Source organism: Myxine glutinosa, chromosome 6 (assembly GCF_964187855.1).
Source record: "Myxine glutinosa chromosome 6, kmMyxGlut1.1, whole genome shotgun sequence".
Classification (NCBI taxonomy): Eukaryota; Metazoa; Chordata; class Myxini; order Myxiniformes; family Myxinidae; genus Myxine; species Myxine glutinosa.
In genome coordinates this window covers 95,802,453-95,819,226 of record NC_136266.1, presented here as the reverse complement: position 1 = coordinate 95,819,226, position 16,774 = coordinate 95,802,453, and the positions used below count along the sequence as shown (strand labels likewise).

The 16,774-nt window shown below is 44.0% G+C and overlaps 2 protein-coding genes across 3 annotated transcripts in view; both read left to right on the top strand.

The window, feature by feature from the left end:
- Positions 1–11,974, top strand: part of MRM1 (mitochondrial rRNA methyltransferase 1) — a 56,486-nt gene extending 44,512 nt beyond the window's left edge. For both annotated transcript variants that reach the window (XM_068120580.2, XM_068120582.2), the window contains 6 exons: positions 1,143–1,486; positions 1,620–2,479; positions 2,590–2,683; positions 3,062–3,185; positions 11,605–11,724; positions 11,874–11,974. In XM_068120580.2, coding sequence (XP_067976681.2) covers positions 1,143–1,486; positions 1,620–2,479; positions 2,590–2,683; positions 3,062–3,185; positions 11,605–11,724; positions 11,874–11,959 — 1,628 coding nt within the window. In that variant the 3' untranslated portion in view covers positions 11,960–11,974. The remainder of the gene's footprint in view (positions 1–1,142; positions 1,487–1,619; positions 2,480–2,589; positions 2,684–3,061; positions 3,186–11,604; positions 11,725–11,873) is intronic.
- The window catches only part of LOC137430068 (acetyl-CoA carboxylase 1), a 763,460-nt gene that overhangs the window by 361,132 nt on the left and 385,554 nt on the right, over positions 1–16,774 (top strand). The window lies entirely within an intron of this gene.

Sequence of the window (16,774 nt, the reverse complement as noted above, 5' to 3'; positions counted from 1 at the left end):
GGGTGAGATAGAGCGGCAGAGCAGGATTTTAAGACCCGTGGGCTGATGCCGTCTGGTCCAGTTGCAGAATCAGAGTCGAGGTTTGACAAAAACTCCTCCACCTTGTCAGGAGAGAAGGACACAGAGTCCAGGAGCAGTTGGGTTCGACTGGGAAAGGTGGGAACAGAGAGAGATGGGTTTGGGACTAAGGATTTCGAGGCGAACACAGAGTTGAGGCATTCGGCTTTGTCACGTGCGATGTCAACTGTGTGGCCATTTGAGGTAAGGGAGGGGATGGAGGGGGAACAAACACCAGAAACGGATTTGACCAGACGCCACCAGGATTTGGAGGAAGGAGACAGGTTTGAGAGTTCATTCTTGAGTGAGGAGAGATAGTGCTTCCTGGCACTCCTGAGGGTAGACACACACTTGTTCCGAGCTTGGTGGAAGGAACTGAGATTTCCTTCAGTTGGATTAGCCTTCCAAGAGGCAAAGGCAAGTTGTTTCAGGGCAACTGCCTCACCACAAGATTCAGTGTACCATGGACGGGAGGAAGGGTAAGACAATTGAAGGCGAGATGGGATAAATCTGTGCATGAGAGAGATCAGTTTGCTTTGGAAGAATTCCCAGGAAGAATTGATGTCAGAGGCAGTGGAGATGGGAGACCAATCCAGACGATTGATGGCTGCTTGAAGACCGTCCCAGTCGGCCTGAGTGAAATGCCAGACTCGTCGACGCTGAGGAGGCTCTCTGAGAATGGCCAGAGAGATGTCCACTTTGACAAGCACATGATCAGAAGAACCGATTGGAGCAGAAGAAGAGCAGCAGACATTAGCAGGGAAGTTTGTCATAACCAAGTCTAGAAGAGAAGATACTCCATTGGCTGAGATCCGGGTCGGGAAATTGACAGATTGTGTCAATCCCAGTGAGTCACAGAAGTCCTTTGCTGAGGTGCCATGACTAGTGAGAGAGGAACCCACACCCAACCAGGTGGCATGATGACAGTTGAAGTCACCACATATGAGGAAGAGAGAGTTGGGATGAGTGGATAGAAGTTGGTCCATGTTGTCAGACATTGAAATGTAGATGGAGTCATCACTGTTTGGGCCGAAATGCTCACAAGATATCAATGAAATAATTGTGTATTTGTTTTTGACTATCAGGCCAGAAGAAGAGACCAGTGAAGAAGCAGAAAAGCCGTGCTGGTTGGGGCTATGGTTCAGTCTGGCCTTTCGTAGACAATGTGAAAGAAGGTCCACGTAAAGAGCGTCAACGGCTTCGATATGATGACTCCCCTGACCATGAGCGGCAGCACGCTGCCCTGAAATTTGGCAAGGCCAAAAGCATCCGTTCTCCAGCGAGGCATAATGCTGTGCTCTCTGAAGCAGATACAGGTGTACTGGACATTCTCTTTGGAGTGTCACCATGTTACTTAGCCCTGCTCCGTGGCCTCCGTCAACCCGTGCGACTCTTTTTGGGTGAACACAGAAGCCGCACGAGATTTGAGGTATGTTTTGTGGGTTGTTGGTTATATTAGCAGCATCAGTAAGCCATTTTGTCAATTGCTTTAGTAATTTTCCTATAGAAGTGTGAACCTTTGTATTTTTGATCTCGCAATTATTGATTGTTCCCTTGATTAGGTCCAAGAGATTTTGCGCCTGGCAAAAGAGCGGGCAATTCCAATGGAATTTAAACAGCGCCGTGAGCTTGATGTGCTCAGTAAGGGAAGACCTCATCAAGGGGTGTGCCTTCAGGCGAGTCGCCTGTACTACCTTGATCATGACAATACCAAGAGATCAACTATTGCCCGACATGCCGGATGTGTGCAGGAAGGAGGAACCAGATGTTTTGAGAAAACTACTTTGCAGGTTGGCAATATCTATTCCGAAGATGATTTGAAAAAGGATCCCGTTGCTCACGGAAGTGATGTGTGCACAGCTGAAAATAGTGTTGGTGATGTCATTTTGAATCAAGGTTCAAACCCGCTTTTAAACTGTGAAGATATCGTTGATTTTAAAGGTCCATTATTTGCTGGAATGATTTCTGTTGCTCAAGATTCTCGATCGGTGGATACACGGACACAATTTCATGAAGTTTCCACAGAGAAAAAAGAAATTGATCAGCTGTATCAAAGTTCCAAATCGCCTATTAGGCAGTCTTTAGTGGCCTACGGCGCAACTGAAGAAATTGACTCGCCACATAGAGCGACAGTGCAGAGCCGGAATTCTTCAGAAATTGAAGATGAGGAAAAAGAAAATGAAGTGGGTGCTGCTGGTGATCCTGAAGAGCATTATCCTGCACTCAGCCCCACATACCAAGGGATTAATGCAGGATTGAGAAGAATTGGAGAATTTCCGAAGAAATCTTCAGAGTCTGAGTCAGCTGGAACCCAAATATGGTTGGCCTTGGAGGGTGTGGTTGACCCCATGAATCTGGGAGCTGTGATGCGTTCAGCCTATTTCCTGGGTGTGGAACGTGTTGTCGTTTCACGAAAATCCAGGTTTGTATGAAAAGAATGTTTAAATATTTTTATTGGGTTTACAGGATTTAGGTCCATCATTTGAATCGTCGGTGTGTATCAATATTGCCTCGTGCCTTCGTGTCCACCAGCTGTCCATTGACGCCAGTGGTGAGCAAAGCCAGCTCTGGGGTCATGGAGATCATGGATGTGTTTGCGACGTCCAACATGGCTGAACTTCTGCAGGTATGGCAGACTTGCCTTGGGGTGTACAGCATAAATTATTGCTGTGCAGGCCGAAGGAGGTTGGGTTCTTCTTCGGTGTCAGGAAATTTCCCAAAACATCTGAAACAAACTGATGAGCACTGGATCTTCAGATGACATCACATCTTGATCAATGCAGCATGGCTACATTTTAATGCAAACTTGGTCTTTCAATGTACCTTTTGTTTGTATGTATTTACAGCCACAGGTATTTTAATTGTTTTACTTTCTATTATTTTAAAATCGCTTCACAGCTGTAGATATGTAAACACTTTGACATGTCTTTAATCTTGCTTGTGTTGAGATTTGTTTTTAATTCAGGGTAGTTAGCCTTTCTTGCATTATTTTTATGACACACAGGAGAAGGCCAAAATTGGCTGGCACGTGGTGGGCACAGCTGCAGAATCATCTCAACATCAGGGTGGATGTCCTGTTTTGCCAAGCTACGAGTTCCGCCCAACAAGACCTACGCTCATCGTTGTCGGTGCGCCGCTGTTCAAAGCTTTGCTTGGTTATGAGCGAATATTTCTCATGAATCATGATTCCACGCTAATGTGGTGATGATGGGTTGATTACCTACTGACCATTTGTCATGGGTTCAACAATACATTATTACATCATGATAATACTTGTACCAAGTTTGCTTTAAATCTATTCAGCTGTTCTCAAGTTATCACATTTTTACCTGACACGACCTCTGACCTTTGACCTCATGCCCCCAATATTTAATCGGTTAATATTTACAGAATTATACTTACCTGTACCAAGTTTCAATTGGATCACTTCAGCCATTAAGTTATAGACATACGACAGACTTTGACCTTTGATCTATTGACCCCAAAATCTACTCAGTTCATCATTACATCATTTTACATAAGTGGACCAAATTTGGTCAATCCCATCACTGGTTCACAAGTTATCGTGGTAACAGGATTTTTACCTAACATGACCTTTGACCTCATGACCCCAAAATCTAATCGGTTCATGTTTACCTCATTTTACATAACTGCACCAAGTTTGACTAAGATCCCTTCAGCCGTTCTCAAGTTATCGCGGAATCGAAAACCTATCACGGACGGACAGCTGGACGGACAACCTGAAAACATAATTCCTCCGGCGACCTCGTCGGCGGAGGCATAAAAATGGTTTTAAATTTTACATTTATAGAAGCGTCATAGTAGAGCTTGTACGTAAATCGCAGGACAAACTAGAACGACACTTGTTAGAGAACATACCTCCTAGACTGCATGCTGACCCCGAAAATCTTTCACTTTTGTGACCACCGTGCTGCAACTACATAATATCCTAACATGATGTATATAAATATATTTCAGTAAGTTTGTGAAACTCGTCAAGAATATAACTTGCACAAAAGAGAGAAAATGAGAAAAAACGATTTGTGTAGTGTGTGACACCGAGTGTGTGTGTAGATCTTGACAAAAAATGACACCGAGTCAATGTGTAGATCTTGATGGTTTGAGAACTTTGTATTCTGCTGCACAAATCTTGAAGTGTTCTCTGGACAGCATTGAAACAAGTTCGACATGGCCTCCAACTGCAGAAGACCTACATATTCAGACCACCAATCACATCATTCCATATCAGCTTTTTACAACTTCCTTGCATGGTCTTCAGGTCTTAGCCAAGATCCTGTAGGTGCAGAGAGGGTCACAGTTACAAGTGACGAAGAAAGAAGGTTGCTCTCTATTGCACAGGACATTGTGTACTTAAAGACAAAGGGTAGAGTGTTGCTGCCAAAGCATACCTCCTTGGCCATGGCAGTGAGACACTTCACTGGTTCAGCAAAGCTGATAGGAATCCTGAATGGACTGGGTCACTGTGTATCAAACACAATGGTGTTAGATCATGACCCTGCCCTTGCCAAACGACAACTTGCGCTAGGAAATGACCTTCTTCCAGCTGGAGTTCAGTCAATCTTCACTACTCTTGTTTTTGACAACAATGACTTTGGTGAAGAAACCATTTCTGGAAAGGGTTCAACACATAATACGAATGGGATCATCATCCAACATTCCACCAAGCCGCATGAAGGGATTGTAACGCCAAAGGTGACCATACCCAAGTCCCGTAAGCGATCATTCGAAGCTCCCCCCACTGACATCAAGACGTTCTTTGGCAGCAAGAAGACTGGACCCAAGCCATTTGGTGAGAAGATCAGCCTTGGACGAGAACAACACATGATAGCCCAGAATCATCCACGCAATCTGGATTTATCATACTAGGGCATGCCCGTACTATATATAAGCTAGGACGTGCCCGTACGTGGGTGCCCGTTCCTTGCAAAAAAAAAAAAACTGCAAAAAAAAAAAAAACTGCAAAAAAAAAACAATGGTTTGGTCCATTCGCAACGACCACAGAACCCCCCCCCCCCCTCTATTTACATGAATGGTTTGGTCCATTCGCAAAGCCAAAGCGAACGACCACAGAACCCCCCCCCTCTATTTACATGAATGGTTTGGTCCATTCGCAAAGCCAAAGCGAACGACCACAGAACCCCCCCCCCCCCCTCTATTTACATGAATGGTTTGGTCCATTCGCAACGGCAAAGCGAACGGCGAACGGCTAAATCGCCATAGCTCGGTAAGTACTTGTCCGATTAATTTCAAACCTTGAAAAGGCACATCCTCGGGTCCCCAGCAATATACCTGGCAAGTTTCAAGTATATCGGACCGGTAGTTGTCGAGAAACAGCGGTCACAGACAAACGTACAGACGTACAGACGTACAAACGTACAGAGATTACTGGAATTATAGATAGATATGGTGATGAAGACAGTTGATGTAGGTGACAAACTTCTCCCAGGATGGACTGGATTTAATATCATGCTAAGCAAAACAGTTCCACAACAGTCTGCTATTGGTTACCTGCCCATCATCGATCTAAGCCCAACAGAGTATGACACGGTCAATACCATTTTAGCCAAGAGTCTTTCCATAGCTGATGCACTTGAGCAGAAAGAAGTTGTTGTTGTCTTTGATCAGGCAATTTATTCAAAGGCACAACAGATTCGATGGGTAAATGAGACGTACTGCAATCGAATCATTGTTCGTCTTGGGGCATTCCATACTGTACTCTCTATGTTGGCATGCATTGGAAAACGATTCAGAGATGCCGGGGTGGAGAATGTGATGATTGAGTCAAACATTGTAGCTCAAGGCTCAATTAATGTAGTTGTTAGCGGACACCATTACAATCGCAGCATAAGAGCTAATAAGTATGTTATGGAGGCCATGCAGCGTTTACGTTGGCAAGCGTACATGAGCTCCCTTTCAGAGGTAGAACACGCAGTGACATGTGATGTCCTCTTCAAGCTTAACTCGTCTTTTCCTGGTCCATCATTTGAAGAGTACCTAAGATCGGAGGAGTTCCAGGTTGTGGCTACCTCTTATGACAATTTTGTGTCGCATCAGTCGGCAAAGGAGCCAACATTTGCTCTGTGGTCATCATACATTGAGATGATGGAATTCGTACTTCTGTTTGTGCGTGCAACAAGGCAAGGCGATTGGAGACTCCATCTGTCAGCCATTCGCAGCTTCATACCCTGGTTTTTTGCATATGATCATACAAATTATGCAAGATACCTGCCAGTGTATTGGCTGGAAATGTGTCAGCTACCCGATAGTCATCCAGCAGTTCACGAGGCCTTCATGGAAGGGAAGTTTGCGGTACAGCGTCATACTGACCATGGGTTCTGTGGAACAGCATGTGACCAGACCATTGAGCAAACCTGCAACAGGGATTCCAAGGCGAAAGGAGGCATGGTTGGTTTCACAAGAAACAAGGGTGCGGTTTCCCGCTGGATACTGTCCCAGCATGAACGGAGTGCCATCAGCAAGCTCTGTGAAGAGATGGCAGGAAAGGATGACAGAAGTAGAGTGAAGAAAGATCTCAGTACTGCACGTATGATGAAAGATGAGAGGAATATCCGTTCAGTAGTTGAAACTGTTGAAGCCATGATCAACCCTTTCCAAGAAAGTAATGAAGGGCTAGTTCACATTGCATCCGGAGCCACAGCATCAACTGATGTAACACATGATTATATAACAGCTTATGAAAGTGGCGATGCAGCTTTTAGAACTTTCTGTGAAGAACGACTACAGGGTGATGGAGATATCTTCAAAGTTCTGAAGAAGCAAAAAAAGAAAACCTTTGCATCGATGAGCAAATCTGCAAAGTCAAAAGTGATGGGGAAGGAGGTTACAATACGAGCTGATCGAAACTTGTTCCAAAGGCTTCTCATCATTGCCAGTGTGAGAAAGCTAGACATTAAGAACATGATGTCCTACAATTTGGGTCCTCTGCCGCTTTCCCTTTCTTGTGTAGATGGAACATTGACCAAGACTACCAAGTCCAGCTTGCTACATTACATCGAAGCAAGTGTTCAGCCACCTCCTGTGGTGGAAGGCATCCCACTTGGAAGTGTGTGGATTATAGATGGTATGGCAATGCTGCACGAGTTACCACAGAGCTCTTCCAGCCACATTTGGCCAACTTGCCAGTCACATACTCAAGCAGCTTATTGACCTGGTAAGGAGTGCCCACAGTGATGCTATTCACTTTTTTATAGTGGATACTTACCGACAGCTCAGCATCAAAGGGACAGAGAGAGGAAGACGTGCAGCTACTGGAAGTCAGATCACAAAGATCTATGCAGCAGATCAAAAAGTCCCACAGCAATGGAAGAAATTTCTGTCATGCAATGAAAATAAGGGAGCCCTGGTACGTTTTCTTTTCAAGCTGTGGAGTGAAAGCTCTGGACATGTCCTTCAAAATGTAACCGTTGTGATGGCACATGATGGAGAGTGTCATTCTGTCAGTAATGTTGCTGGTGCATTGGAAGTAACTGCTGTGAGAGAACTTGAATGCAACCACGAGGAAGCTGACACAAGACTCTTCCTACACTGCCAGTATGCTGCTGCTTCTCTCCCATCTTCTTCAAACAGATGCCCCTCTGTCATCATCAAGAGCCCAGATACTGATGTATTTGTTATTGGTGTGGCTAAAGCTCACAAGATTAGTGCACAGCTTCTCTTTCATACTGGCAGAGGAAATGGGAAACGCACATTGAATCTGAGTGTCATACAAGATTATCTTGGGCAAAATATAACAGATGCTCTCATTGGCCTTCACTGCTTCACTGGATGTGACTCTGTGAGCTCCTTTTATGGGCGGTCAAAGAAGAAGGCAATGAAACTATTGCGTGAATCTACAGACTTCCAAGAAGCCTTCAAAAAGCTGGGAAATGCATTTACCTTAGATGCCAGTCTGAGTGACATGATGGAGAGGTTTGTGTGCAAGTTGTATGATCAAGATTGCACTGACGTGAACACAGCTCGATACAATAACTTTTTGATGGGTGTCAAAGCTGAGATGAACATGCCCCCTACCAGGGACTCCTTGCAAAAACATATTTTGAGAGCTAACTACCAAGCTGCTGTGCACACTAAATGTTTGGAACAATTTCCCACCATCCCGAGCCCACATAATCATGGATGGAAAGTGACCAACGACACCGAACTGGAGATTGTGTGGGGTGATCTTCCTCCTGCACCAAGCACTCTGTTGGAGCTCACACACTGTAGTTGCAAGAAGACAAACTGTGAGGACCCCAAAGGAGGAGGAAAGGGCCGCTGCTCTTGTAGACACCACAATATACCTTGTACAGATCTATGCAAGTGTATAGACTGCAATAATTCAGTCCCTACTGAAAATGACATGGATGACATTGAAGAAGACTCTGATAATGCAGAAGATGAATAGGCAATTGATTTCATCGCTCACTCTTGAGCTCCTTGGAAGAACATTGTTAATAATAACACTGCTTGCATTTACATACTGTACCAATCACTGAAATGCTTGTGAGACAGAACACGTTTCTTTTTCTGGTAACGATGTTAATAGAGATTGATCATTTGTTTTAGGGCAGTAAATAGTACTTCAAAGCTTCTGCATCTGCCAGAAAAGAGAAACATCCATAAGGTCAAACATAGTACGTGACAACTTATAAGTAATCATTAGAACCAGTCTGCTGAGTCTAGTTTGCTGGGACACATGTATTATTGTATTATTATACAATGTATATTATTATACAATGTATCATGTATTATTATACAATCCCCCAACAGGACTCAAGAGGGCGACAAACAGAAGTTCTGAAATTTTAAATTACTATTACTAAATAATGTGCAAGTTTTATCCTTGACGACTTTGTGTGTTTATTCAATGTATTTTTCCTCATCTTTCTACAAAATTTCAAGTAGTTGCCAGATGGTGGTTGCAAAAGTCAAGAAATAGAGCTCTTTCTGCTCATTGCATTGCGGTCTACGCCAGGCTGAACAGTTTACAGCCGGATCTGGATCTGTTCCTGAAACAAAATCTAATCTGTTTTTGTGACCTAACCAACTCATCCAACTAGTTCTGTAAGAACTTGTTCACAATTTTTATGCCTCTGGTGACTTCGTCTGTCCGTTATGTTTTCAGGTTGTTCGTCCGGCTGTCCGTCCGTCCATCCATGATAGGTTTTCGTTACCGCGATAACTTGAGAACGGCTAAAGGGATCTTCATCAAACTTGGTGCAGTTATGTATAATGAGGTAAAGATGAACTGATTAGATTTTGGGGTCACGTGGGCAAAGTTCAGAGGTTAAGTTAGGTAAAAATACTGTTACCACGATAACCTGTGAACCAGTGATGAGATTCTGACCAAATTTGGTACACTTATGTATAATGATGTAAAGAAGAACTAATTAGATTTTGGGGTCAAGAGGTCAAAGGACAAAGTCTGTAATAGGTCTATAACTTGAGAATGGCTGAAGTGATCTAATTCAAACTTAGTACAGGTATGTATAATGATGTAAAGATTAAGTGCTTAGATTTTGGGCTCAAAGGTCAAATCTGTTATAGGTCTATAACTTGAGAATGGCTACAGGGATCCAATTCAAACTTGGTACAGATATGTATAATGATGTAAAGATTAACTGATTGGATTAGATTTTGGGGGCCCCATGGTCAAACATCAGAGGTCATGTCAGGTAAAAATGTGACAACTTGTGAACAGATGAAGGGATTTAAATGAAACTTGATACAACAATGCAATGCAAAATTATGACCATTATAATACTTGATACAAGTATTATAATGATGTAATAATGTGGGCAGAGGCATATCAGTTGACGTCGTGACGGCGAAGAGTGCCATTCTAGTTTGAAATATTGGTTCACAAGTTATCAAGTGACCACTATATTCGTCATGTGTGTGCGTCTGTCTGTGTGTCTGTGTCTGTCTGTCCACAGCATAGCTACCCGATGATATCATCCGATCTTGATGAAACTTGGGTGGGAGGTTGATATCATGTAGTTGTGTCGTGTTTAGAGTGTGCATATTGCGCCCATTGTGGGCGGAGCCACGCCCCAAAAAGATGTCTTTTTAGGGGGTAATCGAGTTCAAGCTACATCTTCTCCGAGGAGTTTGGTGGAATCTGACAGGGGTTGCGATATTTGGTTAGGCTAATGTCATGTGGCTAGCCCCACGGAGCTCGATTTTTCATTTCCCCCCCCCCCCTTTTTTTTTTTTTTTTGTCATTTCATTTTTCACCGAATTTTCGGTATTGTGTAGCTAACTAACCTCATAACTGATTATACATTATTTTCTATCCCATTTCAAGGTCAGTAACCTTCGTTTTGACATTTCCGGGCCTGTCCGGGCCTGTTTCGGTTATAGTCCGTCCTTTGTCATTGAATACCGCTCGCTCGTGAACCATCGTCGTCTCCTGACTTTTTCATGATATACATTGTTTTTGGCCCTCTCTCAATGGTGAAGAATCAATTGTAAATTAAAAAATTCTCGTATCTGGATCCGAATTTGGATCTTCACTAAAATGGAATCGATTTGTCCTTGTCCCACACCCAACCTGTCCACCATGATTCGTCCAAATCCGTCATAACGTTTTGAGACATCCTACTCACAGACAGAAAAATAGACAGGGGTAAAAACATAACCTCCAACCAACCTTCTGGTGGTGGAGGTGATTAATCGGTGTATTTCAATGATAATTATAATTAATCGGTAGACATTAGTGTACTTTAATGGGAATTATAAGGATGTTGGTAGACAATGGAATAACACATACACTGGAGTTCGTGGAATTTGAACCTGGGTTCTGAGCATCATGAGTTATCGCAGAACAGGCCAACCAAATTTAGTGTTTTACATGTGCACCTTCCTTTTAACACCTCATGAATTAGTGCTCAGTTTCTAACTACAAGTTGCAAAATATATATTTTTTCTTTCTTCCAGTTGAGGGGATGTGGTTGGTACTGCATTTGTTTTATTGGCACCAATCCGGTGCCCATTCCAGTATGGACCGGAATTTCGCATAAACTGAGCCAGGCAAAGCTTGCAGATGACCCCATACCTGAAGGTCATTAGTGAGCCAGGTGGGTTTTTAATCGATACTCTGATGGCGACGTAGTAATTCTGAAGACGTTAGCTCTGTTTTGAGAAGTGGCTGCCTCATTGAGTATCGTGTTACTCTCTTCAGTTGCATTTTAACACACAACCTCTGGGTTGCCAGTCCAGTGTCATAACCACTCCAATGTACTTGGTAATTATGAGAACAAAAGCTTGCATAGTTGGAGCTACGCCTCTGCAGATACACTGGCTTACTCACCATTATGATAATAAAAAAAAAGTAATTTATGCTTACTTCTTGAGTATCAACAATTTTGTGTTCTTTAATAAGTTAACTGGGTAATAAATGCAATGTGATAAATTTCAAACAGACAAATTGTGTCCAAAATGGACCCAACAGACCTTGTATCGAAGGTCTTGAAAAGGTACGATTGATTTTAACCAAAATGGCTTGTGCACTGGCATGTGTTTTAGGGGGCGAAGGAATGGGCCTGTCACATGATGTGGCATCCCAGTGTGAAGTGCTACTTGCCATCCCAGCCGGCAGGACTCTCTACCCTGGAATCGAATCGCTCAACCTCTCTGTGGCAACTGGTAAAGTTAGTTAGTCTTTGAAGCTGAATAAGCATCAAGCTAGTTGAGAAAGAGCCTTTACATCAGCGCAGTAGGAGAATGTCATGTGCCCATGGTGATCAAGGGTGATGAAAGTTTCAACAATTGTGTTATAACTGCCTACTTTGCAGGTATTTTGCTTTATGAACTTTTAAAAGGAAGAAGATCTGTCGGAGTGGAAAGCCAGGATATTCCTGTGGTCAACGTCAAACAATAAAAGTTTTTCCAACGATTTTTGTGTTGTTTTGGGAAAGCATGGGTTTGAGCACACACACACACACACACACACTCTCTCTCTCTCTCTCTCTCTCTCTCTCTCGCTCTCTCTCTCTCTCTCCCACTTTGCACAGCTGCCGCTCGCTTAGCACGCACGTGCGAGCGCCAGGTCTGTTGCTCAGTCACTGGCGGTACGTGCTGTGTCTCGTGTTGCTTTTTCCTTTTTTCCTACCTTTTGGTCCTTTCTGCTGTCCGAGTGTCGGTGTCCCTTTCTATCGTCTTGTCTACTGAGCGAGAGAGGGAGAGACAGCGCGGTTAAAGTTATCCGCTTTAGGTGGTTAACGGGACTTATTTATTTATTTCCCAGTTATTGTTGTTGTTTTTTTTTTTCATTTATTTCGGCTTTATAAACCTTTGTACCATTTATTGGTTTTTTCGTTTAGTTACTTCAAATGGCTAGCAAGAATAGTCGAAGTAATGCCGGTCGTGACGCCGATGAGGGGTTAACAGATGAACACGGCATGTGTTTTGTCCCACCGGAAGATGTCTCGCTGGAGGAGACGCTCCTCGCAATCGGAGAATTGATCGGTTGTGAGAACATACGGGCAGCGTCCCGAATGCACCACAAGGTGGTTGTTTTCGTTTCACGTGTCCGTTTCACGCGCATCGTCGTGCAGAACGGACTCACCTTGGGTAATGACCAGTTTGTTCCGGTTTCGCCATGGAACACTCCGGCCTCGAAGGTAATATTATCAAACGTTCTACCGACGCTGTCTAATGAGGAGATTCTTCAGAAGCTCGGTCAGTACGGTACTGTGGTGTCGAGAATTATCCAAGCCTCCATTCGCACCACAGACGGGAAGCTTAAGCATATCGAAACGTTTAGACGGTTTTGTTATGTTGTTTTGAAGGATGGTTTGACGCAATTGAATGTCTCTCTCGTTTTTAAGTCGTCAAAACGTGAGCACAGGATTTTTGCGGCAACGGAGAGGTTGATTTGTTACGGGTGTGGTGTACATGGACACACTCGGCAGTATTGTCCTGATGGGGAGAAAACGTATGCCACAGCAGCCGGACCAGCTCCCCCCGTGACCATTACGGAGGATTCTGTAGATGATTCGCCTTCAGTGCGGGAATCTACGTCGGACCATCAAGGTACGGCTAAGAGTGGTGCTGATGAGACCCATACGGATGTGCTTCGTGTAAGCGATGAGTCATCCAGTACAGCTGGCCATCGTGCAACCGATGAGTCAGCAAATGTAAGGGAGAAGCCTCTACCTGTAGAGGGAATGATTTGTGAGGAGCAGCAGATTGTAGATGCGGCGTCTCGGAAAAATTTGAAACGGTCACTTGTAAGTGCGAGGAATGAGGACAAAGGTGTTAAAGTGTTGGTGGTGCAGACAGGAAGCAGTTTAAACGATTCAGACAGTCCTTCACATGAAGATCAGCAAGGTGGTGAAACTATGGCTGACATGATACCACCTGCTCAGGATGAAGGGGAACTTTTTCCTGAAGGTTGTAAATCAACCTGCGAAACCGAACAGCCTACTGATGACCATATCAATTCTAATGGGGAATGCAAAATACCCATTACTACTAATAACGACTCCTCCCCCCCCCCCATTGCAATGATGCATGAGGATAAAGAGGATGAAGAACCTAAGGTAGATGGGGATGGAACAGGTGTTTCTTTACAGGTTCAGGAGGAACTCGTTACTAGCGTCACAGAGGGAATTCTAACTACAGAGACACTGATTGGCCATGAGGAACCAGTGGCAATGGTTGACAGCCCCCCCCCCCCCCCCCTCAGGAGGAAGAGCAGCCTTTGGAGATCTCAAAAGAAAATATTGTCAGATTTTTGAAGGAAACTTTCAGACAAAGGCATGTACGAATTAAGGATCATTTTCCTAATATCCAGGCCTTCCTTGCAGCCGCAAAACCTTTGCTGCAAAGGAGTGAGCATGTGGAAATCTCCGAACCTGACTTTCAGCGGCTGAGGAAATCCATCATGAAGGTAAACAAGGAATTAATTGAGGAAGAGGACTTCACCCCCCAGAAGAATCAACCATGGAACTAAATGTTGTATCCTTAAATATAAATGGGGGTCGTGCCCCCTTATGGAGGGTGCAAACCATTCAAGCGGTTGGAAAAGAAAAGGCTGACATTATTCTCTTACAAGAGACCCACGCTACTAGTGCTCAAGTAGCCGATTGGGGGAAACTTTTTAAAGGGCAATGGTGGCTAAGTGGGTTCCCTACACCTCGGGCCGGTGTTGCCATTTGCCTAAGTCACAAGATTTGTGCTCAACAGGTTTCATTTAAAGAAATCTATAAAGGGCATTTGATCTCCGTAGATTTTCTTTATAATACCCAAAAGATTATAGTAGTGAATGTTTATGCACCGTGTGACCCAATGGAGAGGAAAATTTTCTTTTCCACTCTGCGGGATTTTGTAAAAACTCTGGACCCAACAGCCTTTATCTGTATCGTGGGAGATTTTAATTGCACAATTTGTCCGTCGATTGATAGGAATGGTCATGAGCCTCATGTTGCCTCTACGAAAGCTCTAGAGGACACCATCAACATCTTTCGGTTTAAGGATGTGTGGAGATCACAACACCCACTCTCACGCTGTTATACATGGTGTAGATGCAATGATGGTATTATGTCAATGGCAAGGCTGGACAGATTCTATGTGAACAAGCCAATGTTGAATGTGGTGTCTGTCTCCAAAATTTTACCAACTGGATTCACAGACCACAGTTTAATCTCAATGTCCTTTAAGTTACCCTTTCCACCCGGTGGTAGTGCTTACTGGTCTTTGAATACTCGTCTCTTACATGACAAGGAATTTAATGAGGCCTTTCACGTCGTGTGGGAGAAAATTCGCTCCTCCAGACCTGAGTATGATAGTCTCCGGCTGTGGTGGGACATTGCAAAATCCCAAATTAAGAATTTCTGTCAACAATATAGTGCATACACCACCAAAATCCAATCAATATCAATCGATCAGTTAAAATCTGAAATTAGATCGTTAGAACAGAATGTTGACGAGGTTGGGAGAGGTGCACGTGACCAACTAATATGGGCAAAGAAAGCAGTGCTGGAGGAAGCGGTACGGCAACGGGCGATGGGTGCCTTGGTCCGAATGCGAATGAGCTATTTAACTCTGGACATGCCAAACAAAGAGTTCTTTAAGTTAGAGTCTTCCCTCAAAAGGTCACAACAAATTCATACTTTACTCACTCCCAATGGGTCGCTGGTGACCTCCCAGCAGGCGATCAGGTGTACTCTGAAAGGGTTCTATTCTAACTTGTACTCTCCTCAGAACGTGGACAACGAGGTGATACGAGAGTTAACTGCTGGGCTTCCGAGTGTCGAGGAGGATGAGCGATGCATGCTCGATTCCCCAATTTCGGCTGATGAACTTGAAGCAGCTGTGCGGAGCCTGAAAGATGGGAAAGCTTCTGGAATAGATGGCCTGCCCACAGAATTCTACAAGACCTTCTGGGCCCTTGTGGGACCTGACTTACTCGATGTACTCGATGAAAGCATACGTGTCGGAGAACTTCCAATGTCTTGTAGACGAGCAGTCGTTTGTTTGCTACCCAAAGCTGGGAATCTTCAACTGGTTGATAACTGGCGACCTGTCTCCTTATTGTGTGTTGATTACAAGATTTTCTCTAAAGTACTTGCTAATCGTATGAAGACTGTGATCAGTTCAGTTATACACCCGGACCAGACCTACTGTGTGCCTGGAAAATCTATTTATGATAATATTTTTTTGGTAAGAGATATTATTTCATGCAATAATTTCCTGCATGACGATTTTGGATTGCTGTTTCTTGATCAAACTAAGGCCTTCGATCGTGTTGACCACAAGTACCTTTTTTCTGTCCTGAAAGGAATGGGGTTTGGTGAAACTTTCACCTCTTATGTGAAACTCCTGTATACTAATACTCAATGTATGATGAAGATCAACAATAGGTTATGCTCTCCCTTTCCTTTCCAACGGGGTATTCGCCAAGGTTGCCCCCTCTCTGGGCTTTTATATATAGTCGCCCTTGAACCACTCCTTCGGTCTATTAGACAGCAAATACCTCAGGGAATGAGAAGCATAGAAGGAGCAGAATTTGTGCAGACGGCTTATGCTGATGATGTCTGTGTTTTGATTAGAAGCTCCAATGATGTCTCTGCTTTACAACGTTGTATGCGAGATTTCTCTGCAGCCTCTTCCGGTGGGATCAATTGGAATAAAAGTACAGCATTATGGTGTGGCAAAGGCAATCTCTCTTGTGTATCACCACCCTCACTCCCACACAACCTGGTCTGGAGAACGGACGGGGTTAAATATCTTGGAGTGCATATCGGTAATCGTGAAACAGAAATGAAAAATTGGGAAGGAGTGTTGGAACAAATTATGCACAGATTGAAAGCATGGGAAGGACTGCTGAGGTCCATCTCCTATCGAGGCCGTACCCTTGTCATAAACAATCTGGTTGCAACAAAATTATGGCACAGAATTATTGCTTTACAGCCATCAAACCAACTAATTATGGCTACTCAGCGAATGCTAGTAAACTTCTTTTGGAGTGGCTACCATTGGCTGAGGCCTGAGATATTGTACTACCCCCGGAAGGAAGGTGGCCAGGGCATTGTTGATATCTCTGGTCGGGTTGTGGCCTTTCGGCTGCAGTCTCTGCAGAGAGTACTGTTCGCTGAACAGCTGCCCTGGCGGCCCTTTGCATTTTTTCTGTTACAACAGGCTGGTAGACTGAGATATGATCGGCAGCTTCTTTTGATAGACCTCGAGCATA